This window comes from Mustela putorius, unplaced genomic scaffold (genome assembly GCF_011764305.1).
Source record: "Mustela putorius furo isolate JIRA1106 unplaced genomic scaffold, ASM1176430v1.1 tig00003845_pilon_pilon_pilon, whole genome shotgun sequence".
Lineage (NCBI taxonomy): Eukaryota > Metazoa > Chordata > Mammalia > Carnivora > Mustelidae > Mustela > Mustela putorius.
Window position 1 is genome coordinate 58,039,434 of NW_025421998.1, and position 26,952 is coordinate 58,066,385.

General features: G+C 49.1%; 2 protein-coding genes and 1 long non-coding RNA gene across 9 annotated transcripts in view; 1 reads left to right on the plus strand and 2 right to left on the minus strand.

Annotated features, from left to right (window-relative positions):
• Positions 1–26,952, minus strand: part of HOXA3 (homeobox A3) — a 45,437-nt gene that overhangs the window by 6,652 nt on the left and 11,833 nt on the right. The window contains exons 2-4 of one of the 7 annotated variants that reach the window (XM_045062807.1): positions 26,318–26,421; positions 13,030–13,208; positions 8,647–8,729 (exon numbers count right to left, since the gene is read on the minus strand). The gene's annotated coding sequence lies outside the window, so the exon portion shown is untranslated. Of the gene's footprint in view, positions 1–251; positions 514–4,626; positions 6,351–8,232; positions 8,985–13,029; positions 13,209–16,277; positions 16,388–26,317; positions 26,422–26,952 lie in introns of those variants that run through there. The other 6 variants (XM_045062809.1, XM_045062808.1, XM_045062810.1 and 3 more) reach the window with 6 other exon arrangements.
• Positions 7,775–8,968, plus strand: LOC123387023. Its single transcript, XR_006601351.1, has 2 exons — positions 7,775–7,911; positions 8,012–8,968. It is a non-coding gene; the product is annotated as an uncharacterized LOC123387023 (long non-coding RNA).
• Positions 14,685–26,311, minus strand: HOXA4 (homeobox A4). Its single transcript, XM_004762540.3, has 2 exons — positions 16,278–26,311; positions 14,685–15,725 (listed from the first exon to the last, which is right to left on the minus strand). The coding sequence occupies exons 1-2, from the start codon at positions 16,903–16,905 to the stop codon at positions 15,379–15,381; spliced, it is 975 nt and encodes a 324-aa protein (XP_004762597.1). The 5' UTR covers positions 16,906–26,311; the 3' UTR covers positions 14,685–15,378.

Genomic DNA, 26,952 nt, shown 5'->3' on the forward strand with positions numbered 1-26,952 from the left:
CTGTCCCCTTTCCACCCTCCCTCCCTCCCCAACCCAGAAAAGTTGGGGCAGGGCTAGGGGAGAGGGAAGAGGTGGGGGCGGGGATGGGAAAGCGGCCTGAACTCGAAGTGTAAGGGTATCAGTCACTGCCGGGAAGGAAGCTCCGGCTTGTGAACTCTTCTTGAACCGAGATTTAAGTCTGCAGCCATAAATCACCGAGACGTAAACTCCGCCATTCAGCGCTGAGAGCGGCCGGTTGTGGCCCTGCTTACCTTAACTTCTGAGGAGCGCCGCGAGCGCAGGATCGGGCTCGGGCTCGGGCTCTGGCCCCCGGCCCGGCTCGGCCGCCCGGCCGGGTCCCCTAGGCGCGGGATGGGCACCGACCCTCAGCATCAGCCGAGACGGCAGGCGGGAGGGAGACCCCAAGGCCCGGACGCCGAGGCGCAGAGCGTGGCGGCTTCGCTGCTCCGGCAAGGCTCGCCCAGGGCGGACTGGGGCGGCTTGGACCCCCCCCTCCCACCCACCCCACCCACCCACCCCTCCCCCACACCCCCGCCCCCTGCCCTTCCCGAGGGCAGCAGCCGCGGCCCGGAGATAAGCGCTAGCGCGGCGCAGGGCTCTGCCTGGGCTAGTGGCACCGACTTGGGTATGTTTCTTATGAATATTACACGCGGAGCAGCGTCTGGTCGGGGGGGGGGTGCGGTGGGGGGTGCTGGGGGCGGGCGGGAGGGGAGGCCGAGGCGGCTGGGGAAGCGCGGGGCGGCGTGGGGGATGGGGCTAAGGCGAGGGGAGGGACAGGAGCGAGAGGGGGAACTCGGCGGCTGCGGCGGCGGCGGGAGGAGGGCAGCCTCCCCCCCAAGCCCCAACGCCCTCCCTCTCCTCGCTTCTAGGCGTCACTAAAGTCCAGGAAAATTATGCTAATGAGGACAAAGGGCTCTCACAAAGGGGCTCTCTAGCCGGTCTCTATTTCTTAGGAATCCATTTGAGAAACCACATAACGCCTGCCCAGTTGGGGTGCAAGGAGAAAGAGAACCAGGAGGCGAGTTCCCCAGACTTTGGGCACTTTACCACATCTGTCACCCCCAATCTGAGAACCTCAAAGGCACTCTTTGGGGGGCAGAGGTAGGGCTTCCTTTCTCAAGAGACCTCCCCAAGAGCCAACTGGGCTGTCTTTGGTTATATTTTTAGGCAAAAACCCTTAAAATTCTGGCAGCCAGGAGGGAAGTAGCTTGGGGGAGATGTCCATAAGCCCAGGCAGTGAAAGGGGATGCTCTGGGCTCAGGTACACACTAGAATACCTAGAAAACTGGGTCTCCAGCTTTTAGGTGCCCATTTCCCCAGTACAGACAGGCAGCTCAATGGCAGGGGAAGACATAAAACTCTCACCCCAACGCCAACGGTGTCTATGATGTTTCCCCCTCAATTAGTGGTATACAGGGACCCTAAGCAGAGGAAGGGCCAGAGTGTGCCCAGCAATATTGCCACAACTTTAAGGAGGATGGGCTTCCTGCCTTCTAATGCCCCCCTCAACTCTTCAGAGTCCAAAGTGAACTCTGCAAGTCCGATGTGTGTGGCAAAAAGAGAAATGGAGCTTTCGTGCAATTCCAAGGTGTCAACGGCCAGTCCTTCTCAAAGGAAGGTGTTAAAAATATAAGTAGTATGTTTAAACTGTCGGGGAGCCAAAGTGTCACCTTAGAGCAAAAACAAAGCCAAGGGAAAAGGGAGAAATCAAAAAGCACTCCTGGCCAGGGTGGCCTCATGCATACCAATGGTTTTTGTCATTTATGGCTGGGCAAGATTTATGACTCGGCGCCCCAAAGCTGTAAACAGAGCACAAAACAGCAAACACTTGCTCCTCATGGCATATTGCGGCGTAACTTGAAAGGGGGAGCCGGGCAGCGTAGGAGGTGAGAGCCGCCGCAAAAATCCGCTCGGCTGCATTTTCTCTTCAAACCGGCCGGGTCGGATGTGGCATTTGAAGAAAGAAGGCGTAGGTCAATAATCAACCCGCACTTTCTCCTCCAAACTGCTGACACGACTCTCACCGCCTTCTCAGCTAAGCCAGCTGCAGGGAAGGCCAGCTTTCCGTGAGAACCTGCCAGGGGAGGGGAACTCCTGGGCCAAGAGGGCCGAGGGCGCCGAGGTGAGGGCTGGGGCAGCTGGGGAGCATACCTTTTCAAAGGCGCCAAGACCATGCCAGGCAAAATGCTGGGACTGGACTGGAGGAGCCACGGGACTATAGGGAAAGCTGGGGCGGGAGGTCGGGACAGGGTCCCCACCAATCCCAGACTAGGTGGCTTTTGGGTGGCTCGCTGCCGCAGGCAGAAATGGGTCTCTGACCTCAAGTCTAGGGTCTGCCGTCCTGGCACGGAGACCTCAGGGGTTTGGGCCTCTCTGCTGAAATCCACAGGACTAACTTTTGGGGGCATGGCAGGCGAGGTGATTAAAAATAACAATTTATGATTGCTGAAGGTTTTTTATTTGTTATTGTTTTTTAAGAGAAAAATACCGCCTGTCGATATCCACTGTCAGAAATTACCCACCGCTGCCTCTGCGGTGCCTTTCTAGGCAGATCGCGCAGCCATTCACCCTGCTCGGCCAAAACCGCTGAGTTTTTCTTTGTGGAGAGGACCCCTTGGCTCCTCCAAACCACCCGCTCCAGTCCCTGTGCTCCCTGATGTCTTACCCGTGGGGACTAGAAGAAAACATTTTCTCAGGACTACAAAAATATCTGGAATAGCGAAGGTGTGTTAGTGCCTCTCTACCCTTTACAGGGGCCTCCTTGAGAACATGTCTGGGAGGGCCTGGGGCCGATTCAAGGCTGTCTGTGCAGCCCCGGGAGAAAGGTGAGGCAAAAAGAGGCATCGGAATCCGGGAATGGGGAGGAAAATTAATGAGGAAATACACTTGCCTGTGAGGGTGCGGCTGGCATTTTAAGGGTAACAGGGGACTCGCCTGTTTTGTATTGCTACAGTTCAGCTATAACGGAGTGCCTTTAGCTCTTTCCATGAATGAAAAACCAACGGGTGCTCTGTAAACTGGCCTGTTGGTTTCTTCTCACTGTGCACACTTTTATGCAGAACCAGTGTGAGAGTCCATCCCTAGATATTTATTCCGCTTGCTGGCACTGAAGTGACAATAAAAAGATGCTTTTAACAAACCTCTATTCCCTCTCTCGTTCTTTCTAGCGAAACTATATTATTTATGAGTCTTTAACTGGGTCAAAAATGCGCCAGAACTGGGTCATAAATCATACGAAATGCTGACAAGTAATTGAACAGCAATTAAAGCTTACATTTTATTTCCAAGGGGTGTTTTAGAGCACTTGAAACGGCCTCAGTTAAACACGGTTAGCGCGGAGGCCGGCAGCGGGGGAGGGTAGAAGCGGCCCTTCCGTTCTGGGGATGTAAATCCCACTCAAGTAGGGGAAGCTTGATTTGATTTTTTTTTCCCCCAAGTACAGAAAGAAATAAGATTTTTTTTTTTTTTTTTAAGTCATGGGCAGATCTGATTCCTGACTCCTTGTAGACACCCCTTTCCTCTACTCCAAGCTCTCCAAGTGCAGAGGAAAGTGAAGTTTCCTTCACCTTTTCAGGGAGTTTTTATCCTTCCCAGGAGCACTGGGTCTCCAAAGTGCAATTACCACAGGCTTTCCCAGTAATTTGGAAGCACAGTTTAACTCTCATCTGCCTCTGTCCTGGCTGTAACACTGTTCCTGGGGTCTGAAGCCCGAGACATGTCTGCCTCTGCTTTCTGTGGACTCTGCCTCTGGAATTCTCCTTAGCCCAGGTTGCAATAACCAGTCCTTAAAACTCTGCAAGCCAGCTGGGTGTGTTACAATGGGGTGTCCAGGCCATGCACAATATGAAGCCCAAACCCAGGTCTAGCTCCCTCCTCTCCAAAATTCAGCCTAATAGAGCTTCCGGGCGTTCCTCAGACTTACCCGCCAGCCACCCTAAGCTAAGCGTCTCCTAGGTCTGAGCTGTCCTTCCTCAAGCCTACCCGGGTAGAGAGGGTGCTGGGGAAACAATGGTGCATCCTCTGGGGTCTGGCACCTTTGGTCCCGCGTGTGGGAAAGCGCGTCCTACAACCCAGCACTGAACAAAGTGGCCCAAAGCATCATCAATAAAATGGCAGCGCATCTGCACACTCATTGATTTCCCTCTTCCAACTGCTCCGGCTGCCCAAATCAGCCTTACCTCTTCAACCCCGGCCGCCCCACAAACGTCTCCGACCCGGAGCAATTCCTCTACCCATCCACGCAGCCCCCACCCCCTCCTGGCAGTCTAGCCCCGCTAGCGCGGCGCGGGCCACCTCGGCGTGATCGGCGCTTCGGGACCCTCCCTCCGCCTGGGGCTCAGCTCCTGGGACTCCAGCCCGCTGCAGTGGACAAAGCCGCCTAAGCGCTGGAAGCCACCGGGCTTACCTAGTAGCCGCCAAGTGCCCTTTCCTTTATACCCCCAACACTTCCCAGGGAATTAAACTCAGTCTGAGGCGCTACTGGGGATCTTTCAAGCGGTTTCGGTTCTACGAGAGAAACAAAGGAAGAGGGGCTGAGGGTCCTGTTGGTGAACCAGGGTCTCCTCGCCTGACCTTTGTCTCTCACAGCCATAACTCACTCTAGATATGAACAATCAGCGGAAATACCTTAAAATAAATTCCATCCTCCTGGTGTGGCCTCGAGTCCCATCGGCTAGCTCGCCCAGAACCACTCCATGAGCGCTGAAAACTGCAACCCGCTAGGAGAGTGCTCTCCGGAGAAGGGAAAGAAGGAGGAGGTGGGTGCGTGGGGGTGGGGGAAAAAGCTCTCGCTGGGTAGAGAATCTAGAAAACGTAATCACAGGCGAAGCCCGCCCGGGTCTCCGCTCCAAATGCCACAATAATGCGCTGTATTATGTGCTCACGTGGTCATACGTCAACTTAAATCCTTTTATTTGAAATAGGGAATCACTGAAGGGACTAGGTTTCCAAGCAGAACATTCAGCTTTGGGGGAGGGGAAGTGGAGAAGCTTGGCCAGTAGTGGGGAAGAGTTTTGTCTAGGGCAGTGGGACAATGGGGGCATAACCCCCTCAACATGTGCCACACTAGGCCACTTATCTCCACTTACAGTTCTTTACAAATGATCCAAACAGAAGGGAACAGAACGGCAATGCTGTCCTCATTCTTAGAGTCCATGTAACTGTAGTTTTCCACTCACGGACAAGCTGAAGCCTGCACGTCCAGGCACTCGAGTCTCCTCTGGCCCTCCAGCCAGTGCATCAAAAGGCAAAGCCCAGGCCTTGTTTCCAGAAGAAAACCCAGTAATGACTGGCTTAGTTGGTGGACTCCCTCATGGCCTGCCATTGTATAGAGTTTGCTAACACCCACGCTGTACACCACACCACTGGAGAAACCCAAAAGGCCCCAAATTACCTGACAAAAGGCTAAAGCACCTCCCCCAAGTCCAGTTGATTTTGTTCAGTGGGACCCCTCTAGGAAAGAGGTGCTTAGCTGGAAAGTGGTGGGTCAGGGTTTTGCAAAATACAGAAGGACTCAGTGCCCTGGTTATACCTACCCTTAGACATGTCCTCAGTGCATAGCAGGAGTGATACAGGAAATTGTAGGCTTCTAACAATGGAAAATGTAAGGGGGGGTTATCTAATTGACTCTGTAAGATAAATACATACACACACACACCCTTTATTGGCATCCCTTGGAATTACCTACAAGATAACCTGGGACCTCCTTCTTTGCACATGGGTCTGTCTACCCTCCCCTAAGACAATTCTGTCCACCAGCAGAAAGCTAACTGGATCAACTCTGCTCCAACAAACAACCCCCCTGTTCTACTCCTGACTTCTGCTTGGTGACATTGTCCACTGATTTTAACACTTCACCCTCCAGAAAGTTCCTCTTTTCCCGTCTGAGTTTCCAAACTTCGGGAGTGCTCTCAGAAGTAGTGAGATCCTCATGCCTTATTCTTTTCTTTCCCTAGAGTGGATCTTCAGCTGCCTGGGCCTTCTAAGTGTGAGGACTCGCTTATAGTAGCCACAGAAGGCTGTGCATGATCCTGCCCCTCCCCTCCTCCCCTGCAGGGACCTGGTGAGAACGTAAGGCCCTCAGTTAGGGGGCCTGGTCATTGGGGGTGTCCAAATCAGAAGGGCAATAAAAGAGGAGGAGACATAATCCCTTGGAAGTGAGCCGTGGCCTATGCTAGGGGCAATATTCCAACAAAGTTCTGTTTGTGGTAGAGCTGGGAAAGAACCTCTCTGTCAACTGTCCCAACTCTGACCTAAGCCACAAGCTGGAAAGTGAGAACCCAAAGTGAAAAAACCTGCTTCTCTTAGGTATGGGGGTGGGGGATAGGACCAAAGGCTGGTACCCAAAAAGCACTCTCCATTCCCCCAAAAATTCAGACCGCTAATACATTGTCTTCTGCTCCCCTTATGCACCCTTTCCCATCCCAGCAGTGCCAAATATTTCACACTGAACCCTCCTGATAACCTAGAAAGGACCTGGAAGTTTTGCCAAACCGCTGCCAAACTACCCTCTGCCCCAACCAAAGTTTCTGCAGAGACTTTGACTCAAAGATGAGTCAGGGGCCCCCTTCAGAACTCTCCGAACAGTCTGGAGCAAATCGAAACTCCGAGGCCATAAATCAATGGGAGAAGTATTTGGTGCTGCTTCAGAGAAATGCCTTAACGCCAGCAAGGCCCCAGCAGCGGCATCTCAGTTCTAGCCAGGAGCCTCCATGCCGCTATTAACAGCCCAGTTAATGCTCCAACTGCTGCTTAACAATTAACATTAACGACTTGGGTTGGAATGGGGTGATTTGGTGGGATGTGAAGGGAAAAATCTGAGGGAGTCACAGGAAATGTAACTTTTGAGGTGAAAATAGCTTCCCTAAGAGAGACCTGGGTCTGGGCAGGCCACCAGGGAACAGGCAGCTGAGAGTCCTCCCTCACCACTCTGAAATCCACTCTCCTTGAGTGAGGCTATGGGCCTTTTAAAGTTCCCTTCCAGAAAACAAGAATCGATGCCAAGCATGTAGGCCCAGGCTGGGAAACCTAGCTGCCAGTCCCCTTCTTTCCACTTACTCCTCCAGGCCCCAATCTGACCAGTGCTGGGGACACATGCCCTGAATCCATTTCACAAGAGCCAAAATAGGTGAAAAGTTGCCTTGGAAGGAGTAGGTGAGCAAGGATACAGAGCTTTGGTCAATATTTGCAAGGCTGTTGGCAGATTAGATATATCTGTATTCAAACACTGCAATCTGATTTCTCTGTCAAAAATACACTTCACATTTTTTCCCCTTTAGTTAACTGTAGTGGTTTTGTTACTTAGCATCAGGTAAGGCCTGCTTAGCACCCCCACTTTTTGGTGGAGGTTAGAGATCATTATTTAACGTGAGATATTTTCTGTGGGTTCAGCTGCAGTACAAATGGGCTCCAAATTCTCTGGATACATACGGATCTGTATATCATTTTATACACATGGTCTAAAACTCCTGCAACTGTGTATCCGTGCCATGGTTCTGTTGTGCACAGAGATGCAAATCATAGGCACACCCTGAGTTGCAAATTCCTGAAACACTCCACCTACCTACACTTGATATAAATGGTCATACAGTAGCTGAGACAGTAACCCAGCTTTACTATTACCCTGTTTACTTTCCATCTGATAAAATAATAATTGTATCCAGAACACCAGATAAGCCTTCAGTATTGCTGAATAGCATGTTGCAATTAATGAACAACCTGCTGTCTATTGGGGGAGCAAATTTTAGGGAAGACAGAGGCCTAGGGGAATAGAAAACAGGAACTCAGAAAACTTTTTAAAATAAATAATTCCTGAACGAACAAAGCAAACCCATTCCTTCATACCAAGCTTCTGAAAGCTATTCCGGCAGCCCCTCCCCCAAATAGGCACGAAATTTATGGATCTTTTACAAGGTAATAAACCACAGTAATTACCTCCCTGCATTCCCAAACTAAGAGAACAAATTAAGCCAGAACTTGAAAAGAATTTTAAAGAGTTTTCTCTTGTTTCCAGTAGGAAAAGAAAACGCAGAGACCTGGAAGACCCGTGCTTTTCCCGTTGGAAGAACAGAGGATTAGCCTGGCCAAAGGAACAGAGAAGACCCCGTTGCCTGCATTGGAAAGGTAGTAAGTTTCCTCTCGCCAAGGAAAGGCAGAAGAGTAAGACAAACTGCATAGCGGCGAGACAAGTTTCCTCCACGCAGATCTGTGCCTGACGGCCATTCTCGAACTCACAGTCTCCGCAGGCGCCGCAAACAGTGTACGGAGGAGAACGCCCACGCAAGGGCCGTCGCGCCCGTGGCCTCTACTTGCTTTTGCCCCGCTGCTCCGTGCAGCGGTTGGTTTGGAGTTTACCCGAAGAAAGAAACAAACCCCGTTGACACCCCCTACCCCCACGCACACACATCTTCGGTCCCGGCAACTGCCCCTTCTGCACAACGCGGGCGGGCTTTCGGAGCAGACTCTTTGTCTGCCTGAAGCCCCGCATTCGCGGGGAGTGCAGCTGAAGGGGACCCAGCTCCAAAATGCCTCCGAAGTTAAATATTGACCAGAAGCTCTTTCAGAGGCTGCTGCTCTCCCTGGAAGGGTAAACCCCTTCCAAAGGCCCGTGCGAAGCCCCGCGGAGTGAAGAGTTAGCGCAGCGCTTACCTCGAAAGATGTTTAAGACTGTGGCAGTGATTGTCTCCAACCCCGGGCACTCGGGGAATCGCCTTTTCCGGTGTCCGGGCGCTCTGCGGACAGATAAACAGCAGAGGGTAAACCGTGGCTGCGAAGGAAGGGAGTTGGAGAACCGGAGTTGGAAGTGCTGCCGGCACGGGCGCCAGGCTGGCCCCCCGGGTGACGCGGACACGGAGGAGTCGCCAGGGCACTCGTCCATGAGGCGCACTCGTTGCTTGTAAGGGTCTAGTCTAAGAATGGCCTGAAGATGGTGATTTATTTTTGTAAAATAAATACATACTCCATCTCCGCACCCGCATTCTCCCCGTTCTTTCTTGGGGGGGGGGGGCGGTGAGGGAAGGGGGTAGGGGAAGGAAATGGACAGGCGGAAGAAGATGGGAAGGTGGAAGAAGCTTTGCGTTGGTGCCAGCTCTGCTCGGAGAGCTCCTCACGCACCTCAACTTGGGGGAATGTGAATGCACGCTTTATTTTCTTTCGCTAACAAAGGGAAGCCCTGTCTGGGAGCATTCAATCACGGACTCTCTTGAAACCTCACTAATAGTGTTCATTTCTGTTTGGCGCGAAATTAGACCCCAGCTCAGTCCTTGGGCCGGGGGCAGTTTTGAGAGGTTTTGTCTTCTGGTTCATTCAAGCCCTGGGTGCGTCACTTCTCGGTCCCAGTGAGCTGGAGGGACTACGGCAGCGCCTATTCCCTCAGAGCAGGGCAACCATGGCTGTTGGAAATAGGGGTAAATGGCAAGGACAGAGACCGTACAATACCAGGTCCGGGGGCCCTATCCAGCCCGGCCTTACACAGCAGCAACAAGCCAACTGATGCCCTATATCTGCTGCCAACTCATCCCTCAAGCTATCTGCAACTCTCTCTTGCTCACTAGCAGTCAGTCAACTTTTCCGGGATGGAGAAGACGCTGAGCAAGGGAGGAAAGAATCCTCCTCCTTGCTAAACCTGGGTTTGGAGAAGTTCTCCGCTGGCTGGGACTCTGTTGGGTGGGCTGCTTCACAATCACATCCTCCACTACCATTTTACCCAGGCAGGGGTAGCCTCCCCACACTCCAGCCTGCCCCAAACCACTCCTCGATGCCTATCTCCAGCCCCTGCAATCTTGCTGAGAGCCTGAGAGGCTACCAAAGAGCTGGCAAGCCACCCCCCACCACCCTCAGGCTTCAGGACCCCCCAGCACATTGAACAAGTGGCCACAAATGAGCAACTAGTTGCCCTCTGCCACCACCTCGACCTGCAGCTCCCACCCTCCATCAGGCACTTAGGACTCTGAGGCCACCCTGGGCCCCCCTTTCTCTTGTTCAAACTAGCCCTCTGTATCCCCAAAGGGAGTGCCCCGGCCTTGGAGCTCCTGGAGTGACTCCGAGCAAGGTGGGGCTTAGCTACTCTTCTCGGTGCCATTCAACTTTGCTCCAGAAAGATCTGCTCTGCCACCATCCAGCACCCCTCCCCCACCCAACGACGCTTAGGAGTATTGTAATTATTATGGTTATTATTGTTGTTGCTATTTCCTTATCCCCAAGTCAAATATTCATGGCTGCTGTTCCCCATAAATCGTTCAGACTAATGAGTCACAAAGAGATGCTGCCCAGGTCTCTCCCTCTGCAATGGCCACCGCCGCCGCCGCTGCCGCGTGGCCTCTCTCTCTGCGTTTTTGGCGCTCGCTTGCTCCCTCGCTCGCCCAGCGCAGCGCGGGTGATTTATGAACACCGGGAAAATTGAACAAAGCCGCGCGCCGGTCCTGTGGTATCTCTGCAACCTTCCCCAGTGTGAATCAGAACATTACCAACTGTCTGCGCATCCGTCCCACTCCATCACTAAAGCCAGGCTGTGACCGCAGAAAACCCAGCCCAAACTCACGTTTCCCAGGACACGGCGCGCTCCCTGGACTTGCAGACACCCTGAAGAAAAAGCCCCAAGACCCAGCGTGGGCCCGCCAGCTCCGGTCCTCCCCGCCGAAGGGCTCTCTTCAGCCCTCCTGAAGGAGTTAAAAGCCTTTGGAGATAAATCTGAGGATGTGTGTTTTCTTAAAAATCAAATAGGAAGTTGGGGGTCTCAATTCTGAGAGATTCATTCCTAGTGAGGCCCTGACGACTCCGATCCATTCCTGACGATCCGCATTAATTATTTAATGAGTCACGTGACCTCAAAAGATTACAATTTCAATATCTCCCTCGAACTGGTGCTACACCTTTATCTGCAGCAACCACCATCCTTGTTTGGCTCTTTTAGTTTCCAGGCCTCCGGAAGCTGACACCCTTGCTCCTTGCTCGGCTCCGGGACCAGCGACTGCCATGAAAATCCCAGGGCCAGCAGAGTAGAATTAGTCAATCTGGAAATATAAGCCTTGTGGACTGTGCGGTGCCCACCCCTCTCCCAGGCACTCTGGCGTCTATTCCCTCCTGAGCCCAGAGAAGAGCCCACTTGTTTCAGTGCCTTGGCTAAGGCGTTTTGGTTACATAACCTCCTGGGGTGCTTTGACCGCGGATCAGGCAAGAACCCAGCCTTCTTCCCCGGCTGCAGCACACCTGTGGCCACCCATGTCAAGTGTAAGCCCAGATGCCCACGTCCATTCCAGGCAGAATAGGCTTCCAACGGAGCAAAGATGGCTGTGCACTTACCCCTCTCCAAGGTGAGACCCAGTCTCTATCCAACCTACACATTCACTGACATGCACATAGGGGGACTTTCAGCTGCCTTAGCTTCCTCGTGGGTAAACTTAGAAGACTGAACCAAAATTGTCACCAAGTCTCTTTCATATCAGACATTCTTTCAAAGAGGGATCTCTTTTAGCCCCAGCAATCAAGTCCAGAGAGAGGGGAGCTGCCCTGAAGGGGTGAGGGGAGTTACTCCATGAGTTTGGGGCCTTGAGAAGAAGAGATGCCAAAATTCCAAGACAGAAGGATCAGACTAGAATGTTCCATAACAGCCCGAGCAGCCTCCCTGATGCTATCAAGAAGTTAGAACCCACATCCTTTCCTCCTCCTATTTTTCCCAGCCCATAGTCTTTTGAGAGAGGAAGCAGAGTTGTTCTTGGCCCCATGCTGTACAATATAGAGAAGGGGCAACTGGAGCAACCCTTGGGAACGGTGAGCCTATGCTCTTCAATACAGGACCCAGGCTAGGGATGAAGACCAAGGGAGTGCAAAGAACAGTCCCACTGCTTGCACAGAAGCCCCACCCATTCAGATGGGAAGCCCCAGGTTTCTGTTTGCTACATTGATTCTTTGGGGTCTTTCTTTCCTTTCATTCTAAAGAGAACCTGATTAGTTTCTATGTTGAAACTGCTGGAGGGAACCCAGCAGTGAAAAGAGCAGCACAGTTTGGATGCTTAGGAGAACAGGGAGACAGAGTAGAGATGGTGATCCCCAACCCATGGCGAGGAAGCTGAGAGGTGGGGGGAATGTGGGCACCCTGGGTTAGCTGGGTATAGAGTCAGAGATGCTGTGCAGAGGGCCCTCTCCCCATATATCTAGGTAATCTTCCCATGAGCTCCATCCTGGGTATTAAGTACTCTACTATGCCTGTCACAGTTGAACTCCTGCTGTAATAAAACACCGGGTATATCGTAGATTTCAGCAAAACTAGGAAAGAGAGCCTGCAAAGTGCCATTTTTCTTCAGGGGGGAGAGTGTTAAGTACTTAATTCAAACTGTGACCATTAAAGTGTCTCCTATCCGATTTAGGTTGATTTCAGATGTTGACAAAACTTTTATCTCCAGAGTCATGCACAGCTTGCTTGGCTCTGTGACTAAAGCAAAGGAGTATGTGTTAAAGGGAAGGAGGGAGAAAGAGAAAAAGAAGAGAAGCGCATGTGTAAGGGTCATTTTGGTAGGAGAATTATAGAGCTTACACAAAATACTGTCTTTAAAGGTCAAGGGTTTGAGGGGCCACTAGGGTTCGCTTTAAAAAAAAAAAAACAATTAATGAGATAGAAAATTTGTCCTCTGGGTGAACTCTTATGGTTGCCCTAGCAAAGGGAAGACAATGCATGATTTTAAAGCCCAAAGTGGGATTTTCTAAGCTGCTATAACAAGCTCCCTTAAAGAGGGAATCTAAAACAGGCAAAACACTGTAAAGAAAGGACACAATTGCTTGGGTCATCTTGGATAATTTTGGCTTTGCAAAACTTACCAATACCTTAATAATCAAGACAGTTTGGACAAAAATGCCATTTTGTCCTGGTATATTAGAAAAACAATCTTTCGATCCTTCTCTTCCTTTCTTGGATAGGCTATAAGAGCAAGTGAAAGAAAGTTATCCCTTTCATCCCCATACAACTGCCTCCAGTATGAAGCTAATGAATGCCCTTATACCCCTCCTTCCCTACAAAGGAGAAACATAAGAATTTACCTTAAATGATGATAATCTGCCATTTGAGGTTTTGCAGCTTGACACTCAATTTCCACCAAGAGTCTAGGCATTTTTGAGCAGACAGCCAAGATGCTGCGTCTTTGCCTGAGACCATATTATTTGCAAGAAGATCCCTCGCTTCTCCACAGACTTTTCCCAGAGAATGCCTTTCAGAATTGCTGTTGAATTACAAAGAAGTATTTATTGTATGAGGTGATTAATGATTCCTGGGAAAATTGCTATTTTCAGCGTGATTTAATTTCGTTTTACAAGTGCGTGTTGTAGGGGGAGGGTTAATAAGTTTCAGCAGCAGTCGCAGTCCCTCCAGAAATCCCTGGCACCCGTTCACACCGGATAAAATGCACTTTATGCCAGTTTTGGCCTGACTTGGGAAGGCGTGTACGTTTGCCCCTGAATTTTCTTGGGGAGAGCTGGAGGCCCCTCAGAGACTGGTGTCCACCACCCTCCTCCTAGATATGATTCGTTCATAGGTAGGGAACTGATCACCCTTGCCTGTATCACACACAGGGCAACAGCGGCAAGAGGAGGAATAGCACTGACCGCTGGCTAAGGGTTTGACACTCATGGGAAAACGTGATTAAAATTCCTCTGGTATAGTAAAGGCAGGTGAGCGCCCCCTCCCATCTCTGCTAAAATTATAACATGAATTAAATACTGCACCCATTCACTTGGCCAGGTGACAGTTACAGTCTGGGACTGCCCATGTGTTGGTTTTCTGAATCGTGTTGCAGAATCCTCCCTTTAGTGACAACCAAGTCTGAATCCTCTTTACTGATTTGTAAATCAGTAAATAAATACTAGAGTTAGAGATTGAGACGTAGGTTTTGATTTTCACCCTTTGAATCTAGCTCTTTAGTTTGGGCAGAAAGATCCAGGAGCATTTGGGGAAAGTTACCCTAGCTCAAAGTTTGGCTTTTTTCCAGCACTGAATATTCCTAGGTCTACCTTGCTTGGGGTACATTTTGGGAGTGTCATTATGCTTTTTCTTTCCTCAAAAACTTTGGAGGGTTTACCTGAAAAATTCAGTTTATTTTGAAAGCTCTTGCTTCTGAAAAAAAGAGAGAAAGAAAAGAAAAACAAACTCCCCCAAGCTGTAGTTAGCAAAGAGAACCTTAAAAATATCCAAGAAACAAAAAGCAATCTCAACTCTCTACGCAAACTATTTTTTTTTTTTATCTCCAGGGAAACAGGCAGATTAAGTGTGAAGGTGCAATAAATACCAAAGGGACCACTTCTTTCCAAGTGTGCTCAGAGTTCAGCGTGTAGAACAGCTGCAGAAACCCCTGGGCCCTCAGCATTGCGCGGTTTCACCTTTCATTGCAGGGAAGGACACGTTTCTATGCCTTACACAGACTTGAAGCCTGAAAGCCTGGCCAAGTTTGGGAAGAAGAGGAGCCCTCTCAGAGCTCAAGAGCCTCCCTGCTCTTTGGAACTTTTCCCACAGTAGGTCAAACTTGACAAGAGTTCAGCTCGAGTTGAACACACTCACACAAATTATGTGAGCAGTCAGAATTCAAGTGAACATAACTCGAGCTATCTATAGGGTTTTTACATGCAAGGTCAAACATCTCAATCCAGAGAACTTTTTTTTTAATTAAAAGTAGGAAACACACAAATGTGTCTTAGAACTTTAATGGTTTTTTAAAACAGAGTTTATTCTTAGCACATGGCTTTTCTATATAGCCACACCACAATTTGTACAGTTGCACATGGGTCTAAATGCACTCCCCGAACCCCCAAGATTGTGCCTCAGAGTAAGACAACAACAACTCTACAACAATATTTTAAATAAATGCAAGGAAGGAAAACTAACATGTGTCACATCTACTATCAAGGTCTATACATTTTGAGAATTAAATAATCTTGTGAGGTCCACAATGTCTACTCATTTATTCAGTTCAATACAAGCTTGTATGAGCTGCCTTAATGTGGAAGGGGGAGGTAGGGAAGGTGGGAAAAGGGTCTGTTTTCTTCTGCTTGCAACAAATATACATATATGTGTGCCTAGTCAGTATGGGCTGTCCAGCTGGGTTTAGCCATCTCAAAAGTATCTGTTGCCAAGTGGTCCTTCTCAGGTACCCAAACCTGCAGCCTTATTTAGGCCAGCAGGTTGATGCTGACATCAGCCAGCATCCTGGCTATTGTCTTCTCTTAGGTGGCAACCAGCACATACTCTTACCGACATAATGTCTTCTATTATCCTTTTCACCAAGTTGGGTTTTGTTTGGGGGTCTGTTATGGTCCAGACAGGTAGGAGTATGGGGAAAAGGGCAGAAGAGGGGGGGGAAAGCAGGTGGGGGAATGAAACTGGTCTAGATCTCTAGAAGATTATATGGAGGAGGGAATGGGTGTGGAGGCACCCTGGTGGGAGTGGGGAGGCAGGTGCGGGCTCTGAGTTTGTGCTTTCCCTGGCGGGCCTGCTGAGGCCGAGGCCGAGTTGGAGGACCGCATCTTAGTGTTGGGCAATTTGTGATCTTTCTTCCACTTCATCCTCCGGTTCTGAAACCAGATCTTGACCTGGCGCTCGGACAAGCAGAGCGTGTGGGCGATCTCGATGCGGCGCCGCCGGGTCAGGTAGCGGTTAAAGTGGAACTCCTTCTCCAGCTCCAAGACCTGCTGTCGGGTGTATGCGGTTCGAGAGCGCTTGGGCTCCCCTCCGTTATAACTGGGGTTGACTGAACGCCCATAACCCCGAAGGAGAAGGCCAAGGAGGAGGGAGTGGAAGAGAGGGAAAGGAGGAGGAGAGAGAAGGTGGGGTGGGGAAGAGCAATTGGACATCATCATTATATAATAACCTGACACCAAGTTCACGCAAGATACATAAAACGGCAAAGAAAATGTTTCACAGGCTATTGACAACGGGAAACACCCGAGAGCCATAAAGAATGGTGCTGGGCATTGGGGCTGAAGAAAAGCTTCAAAGACACATGGCCTGAAGCCTCTGCCAGGGCAATTAAATTTATGGGGGCTATAATTACTGCCCTAACAGTTTGGCATCTCGTAAATCTCTCGATAAAGGGACCCCGGGTACAAAAGGGTTCTCACGTTAGGATCAGGCGGCTGGCTGGCGCGCACACACCCACATCCCACTGTAGCTCGGGCCAGATGGGGGCTCCCCTCCAGAGGCCCCCTTCCCCTCAGTCTCCTCTTCTGACCCTCGCCCCGACCCCCGAACCCCAGCCCGGCCCGAGCCCACCCTCCCGCGCCTCCCCAGCGGCGCCACGTACCGGCGCTGACATGGATCTTCTTCATCCAAGGGTACACCACAGGCTCTTTGCCCTTCAGGCCGGGCGGGTTCTTGTCGGCCAGGAGCAGCGGGCACGCGGGGGCGCTGCCCCCTGCCGGGACGCCCGCAGTGGCTGGAACCGCCTCGCAACGCCGCGGGGGTGCAGGGGGCGCCGGGCGATGCTGAGGGGGAGGCGGCGGCGGGGGCTGCCGCCCCGGCGGCAGGACGTGGCTCGCGTGCAGGCCGTGCGCAGGACCCTTGGCTCGCGCCGGGGGCTGCTCGGGCTGTGGCTGCCGCCCCGGGCTGGCGCCACCGCGGTAGCCATAGGGGTAGGCGGTGTCGGCGGCACCATGCGCGGGGTAGAGCGCGGCCGCAGGGTAGGAGGGCTCGCGGGCGGCCCGTGGCGCGTAGTAGGAGGCGGGGGGCTCGCGGCTGTTGCCCGCGTGGGGGAGCTGGGGCTGTTGCGCCGGCAGGTGCTGGGCCGCGGGCGCTGGGGGCTGCTGGTAGCTGGGGCCCCCGCCTGGGCCGCCGTCTCCGCCGCCCGGGCCGCTGTGCTGCGCGTACTCCTCAAAGGGAGGGAACTTGGGCTCGATGTAGTTGGAGTTTATCAAAAACGAGCTCATGGTCATTAATTTGTGAAGTGCAAAAATACTAATTTTTCTCGCGTTGTCGTTTTTCTGGGCTCGCCGAGGCCCCTCCCCCTCCTGCCTCGCTTCCCATCCCCCCTTTCCTCTGCTCCCTTCCCCTCCCCCGCTGTCAAGCGCCCACCCCTCCCCCTCCCCCTCCCGCTGCAGCCAACGCCACCAAAGTTCGCGCCGCTCCTCCCCCCACCCCCCTCGCGCGCGCGCTCGTCTAGGTCCCGCGCGCGCCCCCGCCCTGTACCCACCACGTGACTAGCCCCCGCCAATAGGCGCGCCGCGCGCGCGGACCCGGATCAGGAAGCGCGCGGGCGGGTGATGGATGCGGCTGTCCGGCCTCCGGTGGAGGGAGGGAGCTGGAGCTTGGGTCCCCCCCAATCCCCCAACTTCGAGTCCTGCTGGGAATTCGGGGCCCGCCAGTGCTTCTGGTCCTTTGGACGCCCAGGCCGGGCCCTTTTCGTGCCGTACTTCTAGCATAGGCCTCGGGGCAGCCGGGTGACAGCGGCCCAGCGCTGACCTCGGGCCCAGCCTAGACTGGCCTGGCGTCTTCCAGGGTTCGAGGCCGGTGTGGGGAGGAAATGGCGTCGAGACCTTGGAGGTGGCCTGGTTTTAATCCTGGCCCCTGAATAAAACGAATAAGGCCAACAGACCCATTTTTTTCACCAGCTGATCCTCTTCCTCACATCGTGCGCCAGAGATCCCCTGCTTCGAGAAGCCCGGCAGGAGCCGCAAGGGTGGGTGGGTGAATAGCTGAGAGAAGTGGGCCCGAGGTTGTAAAGCAAGGCCGTTCCAATATAACCAGATGGGCACTTTTCATTTTTTCTTCCTTTTAGAGAGAATCTATTTTATTTTTTTCCTAAGAAAAATCAAAACTTTTCTAATAGCATCTCATTTGATGGAGGTGTCGATTTGAGAGTTAAACACACTTGCATTTACTAGGCGCGACTGTGAGAGAAAACATAGCCCAAGGGGGGGATAGGTAGCAGCGACGCCTCCACAAAAATCGAGTTTTGAAACCAACAACTTCCTATTTCAGAACAATCCCCAAACAAAAAAGCTAAGGACGGAATAGGCACTGTGCCCAGTCTGATCGCTGACGGTCTCTTTTCCCGCTAAGAATTCTATGTTTTGTCTTCAGGATGCTGCTTTCTCGGGCTGTATTTGAGGCTAAAGTTTTATTTACAGGATAATCTATAATTTCTGAATTGCTGAAAATTAGCATATTAACGATAGCAGCAGCTCTGGAAAGGGAGGAGAGAGGACTGTTGCCTGCCATTTGGTAATTGAAATTTGATGGGTAAACTAATTACGCCATTATTAACAAATAAATTACATATTAATTCCACCTAATGTTGATCTTTGAAGTAAATACTGATACCTTACTCCTAGTGTGTACTTTCCCTTTCATTTTCTGAGTAACAGACACACCTGGATCCTCTACTTGTCAGCCTAGATGAAAGCAGTGCAAACTAGCATAGTCACCATGCTAAAAATAATTTCATATTGGCATGCAAAGCAAGAATTTTTCAGCTGGTGCACCTTAGTTGAATTTTCAAAGAGCAATATAAACAGCTTTCTCACAACTGAGTCTGGACTGCAGACAAGGAAAGTTATAGCCTAAGCCTGGAGACACTTCAAAAGGAATGTCAATTCTATCTTCATTTATATCGCTTACTCATATAAGTTACTAAATGCTGGAATATATCCATTTGATGGATAGCCATTTAATGCTTAGCCACATAAAGCCTATTATATGGGACTAATCTTTAAACTAATTTAGGAAAAGAGGTTAAAAAAGGGATCATGTTAGCTTTCCAATTGGAATCACCCTGAAGTGGTACAAAGAGGTTTTCCACATTGGATGTGTGTCTCTGAAAAGTGCTGTGCATCGACAAGGGGCACCCTGAAATTTTTTTTTAAATGAAATCTGAGCCACAGACAGAAATCAACACTGAGCGTAATCTTTAGACATCCTCTCTAGAGTTGGGGGGAAATCTAGCTTGTGATAGAGCTAACTAAATCAGTTATTTCTCTACAACAAGAAAAAAATATGTGCATCATATTTTATATATTATTTTATATGAACAATATATACATACATAATGTAATTTACAAAACGTGGCTTCCTAAGCTTCAGGGAAAGAAAAAAAAAACATGACAAGGAAATTTTGCCATCCTCATGTCATCAGCCTTGAGTACTAGGGTCTTAACTACATCTGTTTAATATTATTTACAGACACTAAAACACAAAATTCATGTTGTTTAGCCTCAGAACCTTCTACTGAGTTTCTATTTTAAAGTATTAACGAGACACAGGCACTGTTTTGTATATGGTTAACCTAAACGAGTTAACTGTGCCTGTGTTTCATGTGGTTCTATTACTTTTGGAAGATGGGCTTACACAGAATCCCCCAAGGCCTGTAACTTGTCTTTGTGGTTCCTATCATAAACACAAACGGAGCCAGGACCACCAAGTGTTATCTCACACACCGACATTTTGACATTTTACTGCAAGATTTATGGCTGTAATAAACAATCTCAGTACCTTTTCTGATCCTTCCACAATCTCTCTTTGCAAGCCATAGCATCATTCCATGGAATCAAATAATCTTCTGAAAAACGCTTTAAAAAAACCAAAACCTCTTGCCTTTACATAAGATCCAACACACCAAAGCAAAGCCAGGAAGAGACTAACTCGATTAATAAATAAACTGAAGTTTACCAGCAGCGTCTCGCCGGAGAAAAGATGGGATGCCCTGAAATCGAGCAGAGAGGGAGCGTGCTAATCTTCGCACACCAACTGGCTCCAGTCCCTAGCAGGGTGAAAGCGTTATCCTTTTCTTGGGAAACTGGTGAGCGCATTTGCTCATTTCCACGTGCAGAGATAACATATATTCCCAACAAAAGCTTTCTTAAAATCCCATTAAGTGAAATAACTTTTCATCATGTCCTCGAATCCCAGATGGAAAAGGAGAGCGAAGGGAGTCTAAGGGAGAGGGAGGGCAAGAGGGAGGCAGTGTCTGCAGCCTCGTTTGAATCTGATTTGAATCATTTTGAATATATTTGGACCAGCCTTCCCTCTTGAATGCAACCCTGTCCCAAGTTTCAAAGTGACCGAACAGTGACACCGTGCGCATTTTGTTTCTTATTAATCTTACACATTGACAGTCTTTGTTAAATCACAAGGCGCGCCCTTCACTAGCCGACATTTTCATATTTGTTAGACGCGCTGACCTGAAGTTCACCTCGGCCTTGGACTTTGCGCTTCTAAAAGGTCTATACAGTGTCTTTTAGAGAGCAGGGTGCTTTGCCCAGGTCACTCCTTCTCAGGGAAAACCAAGGGGAAAAGCAAAGGAAATGTAAACGTTATGGAATGTATTGACTGTATTTGTCCTTTGTTCTTTAGAGCGAGTGTTCTCCAGACTGTTCTCTGTCTGAAGCAAGTCTCTGGAGCGCACACGGTAATAGCTGAATTTCAAAATGCCTGATGGTGGCATTTGAGGACTTCCTGAGATCTACAGTAGGCATATGATTTTAGAGAAGCAACACTCTATCAGCTATTCCACCAAGGGGCACTTTCCTTGTAGTAGTTTACAATAGTGCACTCAACCCACACATAAGGATTGAAATATGCATCTGGATTAAACATGAATTTTAACCTGAATTGTGTGAGGGGCCTAAAGATAAAACTCCTCCAAATAAAAAAGGTGGGTACTCCAAAAGCAATAACTTCTGCAGGTACTTTAAAACAAAACAAAACAACTTTAAAGCTGGCGAAGGGGTGTCTATGCTTATTGAAGTTGACATGTTTCTAAGGTGTGGCACGCTTTTAACCAATACCACAATAACAAGGTCTTCTTGAAGAGACACATAATTGTCTTGGTGAGTAATAGAGGGGGTTTCAGTTTTCTTCATTTCCCTAGCCCAGATGTGGTGAAGTGTTCACTGCTATAACAGTAACCACCACGGTTGTTTCCTTTTTTCTGTTTTCATCTGGCACACCCCCATCTGGCTTCAAGCTCTTGGCCGGAGTGAAAACTTTACACATTGCACAGTGGAAGCAATCTGATGGCTTCCTTGAAGGCGGTGCTTAGGAAATATTTACATTACCATTAAACGTACCTGGCACCAGCAAATCCAATCAACCAGAATATATTGGGATGATCTTAAATATCCCTGCAAGAGTCCACATTCTGAGTAGTTGAATTAACTCATCTCTAAAGTTAAAAGGGAAAACGTAGAAAAAATTTTCATTTTTCTCTCCTGTTTTCCTACTCTGATTACTTGAAGATCAATACATAGAAAAGGACAATATGTCCCTCCGGAAAACAGATTCTAAAGGCACCAACATTTACAGCTAATATAGGTGCATGAAAAAATAAAATATTGTTTAGTTCTCCAGTTGCAATTCACACATGAGGCATGGTTCCAGTTGGCTTCCTTAACACACTACCCCTTTCTTTTCTACACTCCCACCCTTCCTCCTGAACTTGCTTCCCCTCTCCTTAGTTTTTATTCCAAATGTATTTTTAAAGAGTATTTTCAGAAGAAGAGAAGTCCCTCACGGTGGTCTTAAGAAAGTGGCCTGGCATTTGTGGATTCCATTTTCCTGTTCAAATGGCATATTCTTTTCAGTTTAGTTATCCCTTATAGATTGTAGCGTTTCTCTTATATACGGTATAGGGGTAACAAGAAACATAATGAAAAATTTCCAACAACAGGAACATTTTCATCATACCAATAAGCATTTTCTCCCTGGTGGAGGGGGGAAGAATCCTGCCCTTTCGGGAGCATTTCCACTTCCTTCCTTCCCTTCCCAGCTCTGAGAACTCTTGCATTTAGTGGGTGGAGGTTTCAGAAAAACCATTCTGTGTTTGAAAATTGCAAAGAAGACATTTTGCGAGAAGTGCCTGTGCCTGCCCTTGTTCTCACGCACTTGAGGGATCATTATATGTATGAAAAAGAAAAAGAAACTGTCCAATCAAAATAACAATTTTCAAATAAAGGAAGTGTCCTGCCTAGTTCTCTTGCCTCTGAAGATATGATGAGACCCTGACAACTTGCTATATTAGTTTTTAAAGGTCCACTGATGAGTTTTGTTTTGAGCTTTTTAATTTTGTGGCAAACTCACAGACTTCTGGTTCTCCAGCATCTAAGGTGTTGGTGTTTCAGTAATCCATGCCTATTTACCTGCTGCTATTCCCTCAGAATGGGAGCGATAATTCAAGATGAAATACAGCATGTATTACTCTTGAAAAGAGGAATTTTCTATCCTTTCCTCCGTAATTGAGGTCATTCAACCACTAGGGTTCACCTGGAGTCCATACCATGATACACGCGTCACTCCGAGCCATTTTATCTTTTGTGCTGATAGTCAAGATCGCAGCTCTAACATTGACATCAAACTCTGTCTGGGCAGATGACTAAGAGTGCTGCACAACATAAACTTTTGACCCTCAACTTTTTGACCCGCAGTTGCAACGCACTAGCCGCAAAGATACACAAAGCTGTGCCTCTTCCTTCAGGAGGAAGGGGCCCCCCAGGATCTCAGGGACACCCTGCTTCTGTCACTGCCCTTGGGAGTAAGGGGATGAATTGGATATTTTGGGGTGTTTGTGACTGGGTTTCCTGTCAAATCAGCCTCCTACCTCTTTTTGTCAGCACTTAAATATGAGGGAGATTATTTTCAAAATCACTCATCATCACATTTACAAGGAGAATTTGGAATAGGAAGGTGAAACCTCAAAAAAAAAAAGTGAAAGAAAAAAGAAAACAGGGAGAAAGCAGGCAGTAGGAGTTGGAGACATTTTTTTCTTTATTTAAAAATAAAGATGCAGCCTTAATTGTTGGGAGAGCTGGCCCAGGCAGGCGAGTTGACTGTGAACTTGTACTAAAGCGTGCTCTGCTGGCGATTCCTAGGGTGTGCAGATTTATCTTCTCTGCATTTACTTAACCCGGCAGTGAACTGCACGGGCGTCATTTGTTAGGCGATGACAGACTTCACCTCCAGCAAGGGCTGCTTCACAAAATCGCAATAATTACCCAATAACCTTCATAACAAATATTATTATTGAAAAGACTGGTTTGTGGGGAGGGGACCTGGTGGAAGAAGGACAGCTTTCTTTGTGAAAAACACCAAACAAAACAGACCTAGGCAGATCTAGGAGTTCTGGGGTTTAGAATGGCCAGGACTGTGGTTCCCCTCTCCTCTGTGGGTGGGAACCTCAGCTGACCCCCTCAGCCTTGTCTGGAAGCCCCGTTTATAGTTTTGTCATTGACTAGAAAGAAATTCTGCCTTAGAAGCCAAGGGGATGGAGCCCACAACGTTCTGCACTCTCCATGGTGGGCAAACCTCAGACTCCGAGCTAAAGCAGGGGAGAGGCTTTGAAGGGCATCTTTTAAGCTAAAAGGATTGTTTTCCTCTTTAATATCCCATCTTTCAGTATGTAATTTGCTCTCCCCCTCACTAATTGTTTGGATATAATACTCTTCACATCTCAACAAATAAACATGACTCTATTTCTGGTAGAAAATTCTGTCCCGCTCTCCCAAAGCCGCCAACAATGAAGCAGGCGAAAGAGCTGGAGAAAAGGAATCTCGGCATAATGTTGTGAAATTAGACCATGGAAACCCTAACAAACCCCTAAGTAAGTGTGACCAGAAGCTTCCTATTATATTTATAGTTCAGGAAATATTGCCTCTGCGGCTTGTAGAAACAAACAAGGCCCTGCACATACAGGACACCTTCTCCTTTTACAAGATGAGGAGCACAGACAGACACTTCTGCCACCGGCTGAGGCTGGATGTCTTTATAAAGCCCTTAATGACAGAGATTTTTTTTCCTAAGTAAGTTCCTCTGCAAAACAACACCAAAGAAGGCACAAGAAGAAATAACTTATCTACAAAATGAGCAGATAACCAGCCATCCTCCCTATTATGCTTCCTATGAAAATAAGAAGAAAAAAAATTCTCCAATAACGCTCACATAGGTCTGACTGAATGCTGTATTTTTAAAAAGTCATTTAACTCCTTGTGACTTAATCTGCCCTCTTAAGAACTCTGAACTTTTATGAAGATTACAACAGACAGAAATAAGCAAGTTGACAGTATATATAGCCTGCATTTTTTTTTTCAATTCACAGGAAAGATTCCCTACAGTAGGGAATACTGGATATCGGTCTAACAGCCTTTCTGCCCATTCCCCACCCAGGGTGGGATGTGGCCACGGAGGTGGAGGTGATGTGGACGCTTCCTTTTGGGCAAGTTACTCAAATGAACCTGCCAGAGCCCTATGGCTCTTTTTTTCTGCTACTAATTTTAGTCACCAAGAAATCACTCAAGCAAGATCACCAAATGAGTGACTAAAAGAAAAACTTAACCCAATATTTTCCAGTAAAGAACTCAAAAGTCAGAGCAGCAAAACAAAAACTCCAGAATTCTCACAGACACCAAAATGACAAAAGAGAACCCAAAGAGAGTTTATATTCTGGTTCCCAACAAGATGCGGACATATCTTCCTGAGTGCTGAAATACCAGTACTTTAACAGGTCACGCAGGGTGACTTCAGGGATTTGCCTTGCCACTATGTCAGAGAACTGGGACTTGTGGGAGGGTTTTGATTTTTTAAAAAAACTTCCCAGTTTTGTTTTTTGGACCTCTGACTTTGGGGACCAACTGTGAGTTTAAGTGGCCTCTGCACAATAAAGTTTGTTGAAATTCCCAAACTATACCTTAATTTTTTTTTCACTTTAAGCCATTAGCAAATATCATTACCAATTAGCACTTGCAGAAAACTATCTGGCTCCTAAGGAGAAAAGCATTTGGAGACAGAAGTTTCTATTTTTAAATTTCACTTCTGAGCTGGAGAATTTGGCTTAATTCTTCAGGCTGAGTGGGGGGAATCTGCTAAGTCTCTGGTGGGTACCCATCCAGAGAAAGACCCCTGCACAGGCCACAGCATCCCCAGTCACTTTGCCACTGAAGAATATGAGGCTTTGGGCCAGAGGGGGTGGTGGCTGAGGCCAAGTTGGAACTGGACCCAGGAAAAAAATTATTTCACCTTACTTCACTGTTGGTGCAATATTGGGAACTGTTTTGGAAATCATAGATTATGTAAATTTCCTGGGATCAAACAGAAAGAGCAGCTAACAAAAGAAAGGCGGAAATCTCCTACTGACAAATGACCAATTTCTTCCCTAAACTATCCTTTATGAGGTGTCAGGAAAAACAACCTAATGGCTCTGGGGACTTTTAAGTTGGGCATTGAAGACACCTAGACTTCCCCCAAAACTTTAGGGCGCATTTTGGAAGACAGAATTTGTCTGTATGTTGAGGGGAAGTAAATTTCTCTAATCTTTAGTGTTACCTAGGGGGACCCCTAAATTGCCTTTTGAGCGCCCTGTGCCTGCAGGTCTTAATTCTACAAAGGAGGAGAGGAAAAGGAAAGAAGAGAGGGAGAAGAAAGGGAAGGCGGAAGAAAAGAAAGCCTTTAACTCCTTTCATTTAGCCTGGGGATTCAAAGACTAAAGTTAAATCCGGCCATAAAGTTTATTGCTTCAGACTCACAGGCGGGTGAGAACAGTCCCACCGAAATAAAAAGAACGTGCAGGCAAACAAGGTTCAGGGCCTGGTCCCGGGTTGGGGGGGGCGGGGGCGGGGAGGGGGTCGAGCTCTCCCCCTCCCCCCCCAGGTGGGGACCCGCAGTCCCCACAGTCCTGGGCTCGGCCTGGCCACCCAGGGGCCCAGCCTGAAGGTGCTGCCCGCGCCTCGCCGGCCTCTGCCACCCTCCGGCTCTCTGAGAGCCGGCCTGAAACTCGGCCCCGAAGGCAGCCGCCTCAATTCAGGGCTGCCAAATGACCTCGGCCCGCGAAGACATATTGCCACAGCCCCGTAAGGAATCCCGCCAGAGTCCGCCTCGGCCCTGCCTGGGCCTTTCTTTCAAACTCCGAGCACTCCTCAGCGCAGCGCGGCCCTCGGCGCCCGTGGCCGGCGCCCCACTGTCTCCCAGCCCCCACCCTAGGGCCCCGCTGCCCCCCGACGAGCCAACCCCGCCAGCCCCCGGAATGGGGGTCTTGGCCTTGCCAAGGCTCCGCACACAGGCCCATTCGCACACAAAAATCATCTTTTGCACGCCGGCTAGAGCAGCGGAAGTTATTAACATTCGCGGTTGTGCAGCAATTAAAGTTAGGCCTGGGGACGCGGCGGCCACAGGCGCTTTTCACCGGGGTGCCTCCGCAGAGCTGGCTCCCGGCGCTGCTAATGTGGGCAGAGGAGAAGTGGGCTCTGCCCTTTTGAATTCAGAGGCAACCTCAGAGTTATTGAACCAGAGAGAGAGAGAGAGAGATGGAGGAAGAAAGTTTCCAGAGTACAAATAAACTTGAAAGCGCTCAGGAGGCGAGCTTACCTTAACTCGGAGGGAGCCATTTTTCAGAGAGTTTTGAGAACTTGTGGTTTGGACACTTCTGGACCTAAAATTGACAATTTGAATGACCAGGCGGCACACGTAGCCTGCAAAAGAGTCAAATGGAGTCCAGCGTCAGTGAGATTATATGTTATGTGGTATATAATGTTGGATGTCAACTCCCCAAAACCATAAAACTTACTTTAATGGCCCCACGTGACGTTTTATAGCCAGTGAGCCGATCTGTCTGTGCTATGGATGATTTTACGATCTAATTCATAGACAAAACCCTATTCATTTGGCACCCAAATGTCATATAGCCGGAACTGGGGCTTATAAAGTTTACTGTTTTATAACTTTTAAAAGGAAAGACGGCATCAGTGTAAGCAGTCGGTAAATGTGCAAATCTCTAGTTGCACTTTAGCTGCTCTGAGGAGTTTCCCATTCGAGCTAGGATGGGGTAAGTACCTTCCATTTGTAGCAAATTAATTGTAGCAAAAGAAGCCAACTGAGCTCAGGGTGAGGAAGGGGAAGGGGTGCCTGGGTGGGTTAGGGGCAGAGGGTCTGGGAGCCACAGCCCGGCGCAGCCTCTTCAGCAAGTGGAGGCCTAGGATGACCTTAGGAAAGAGTCATCCTCT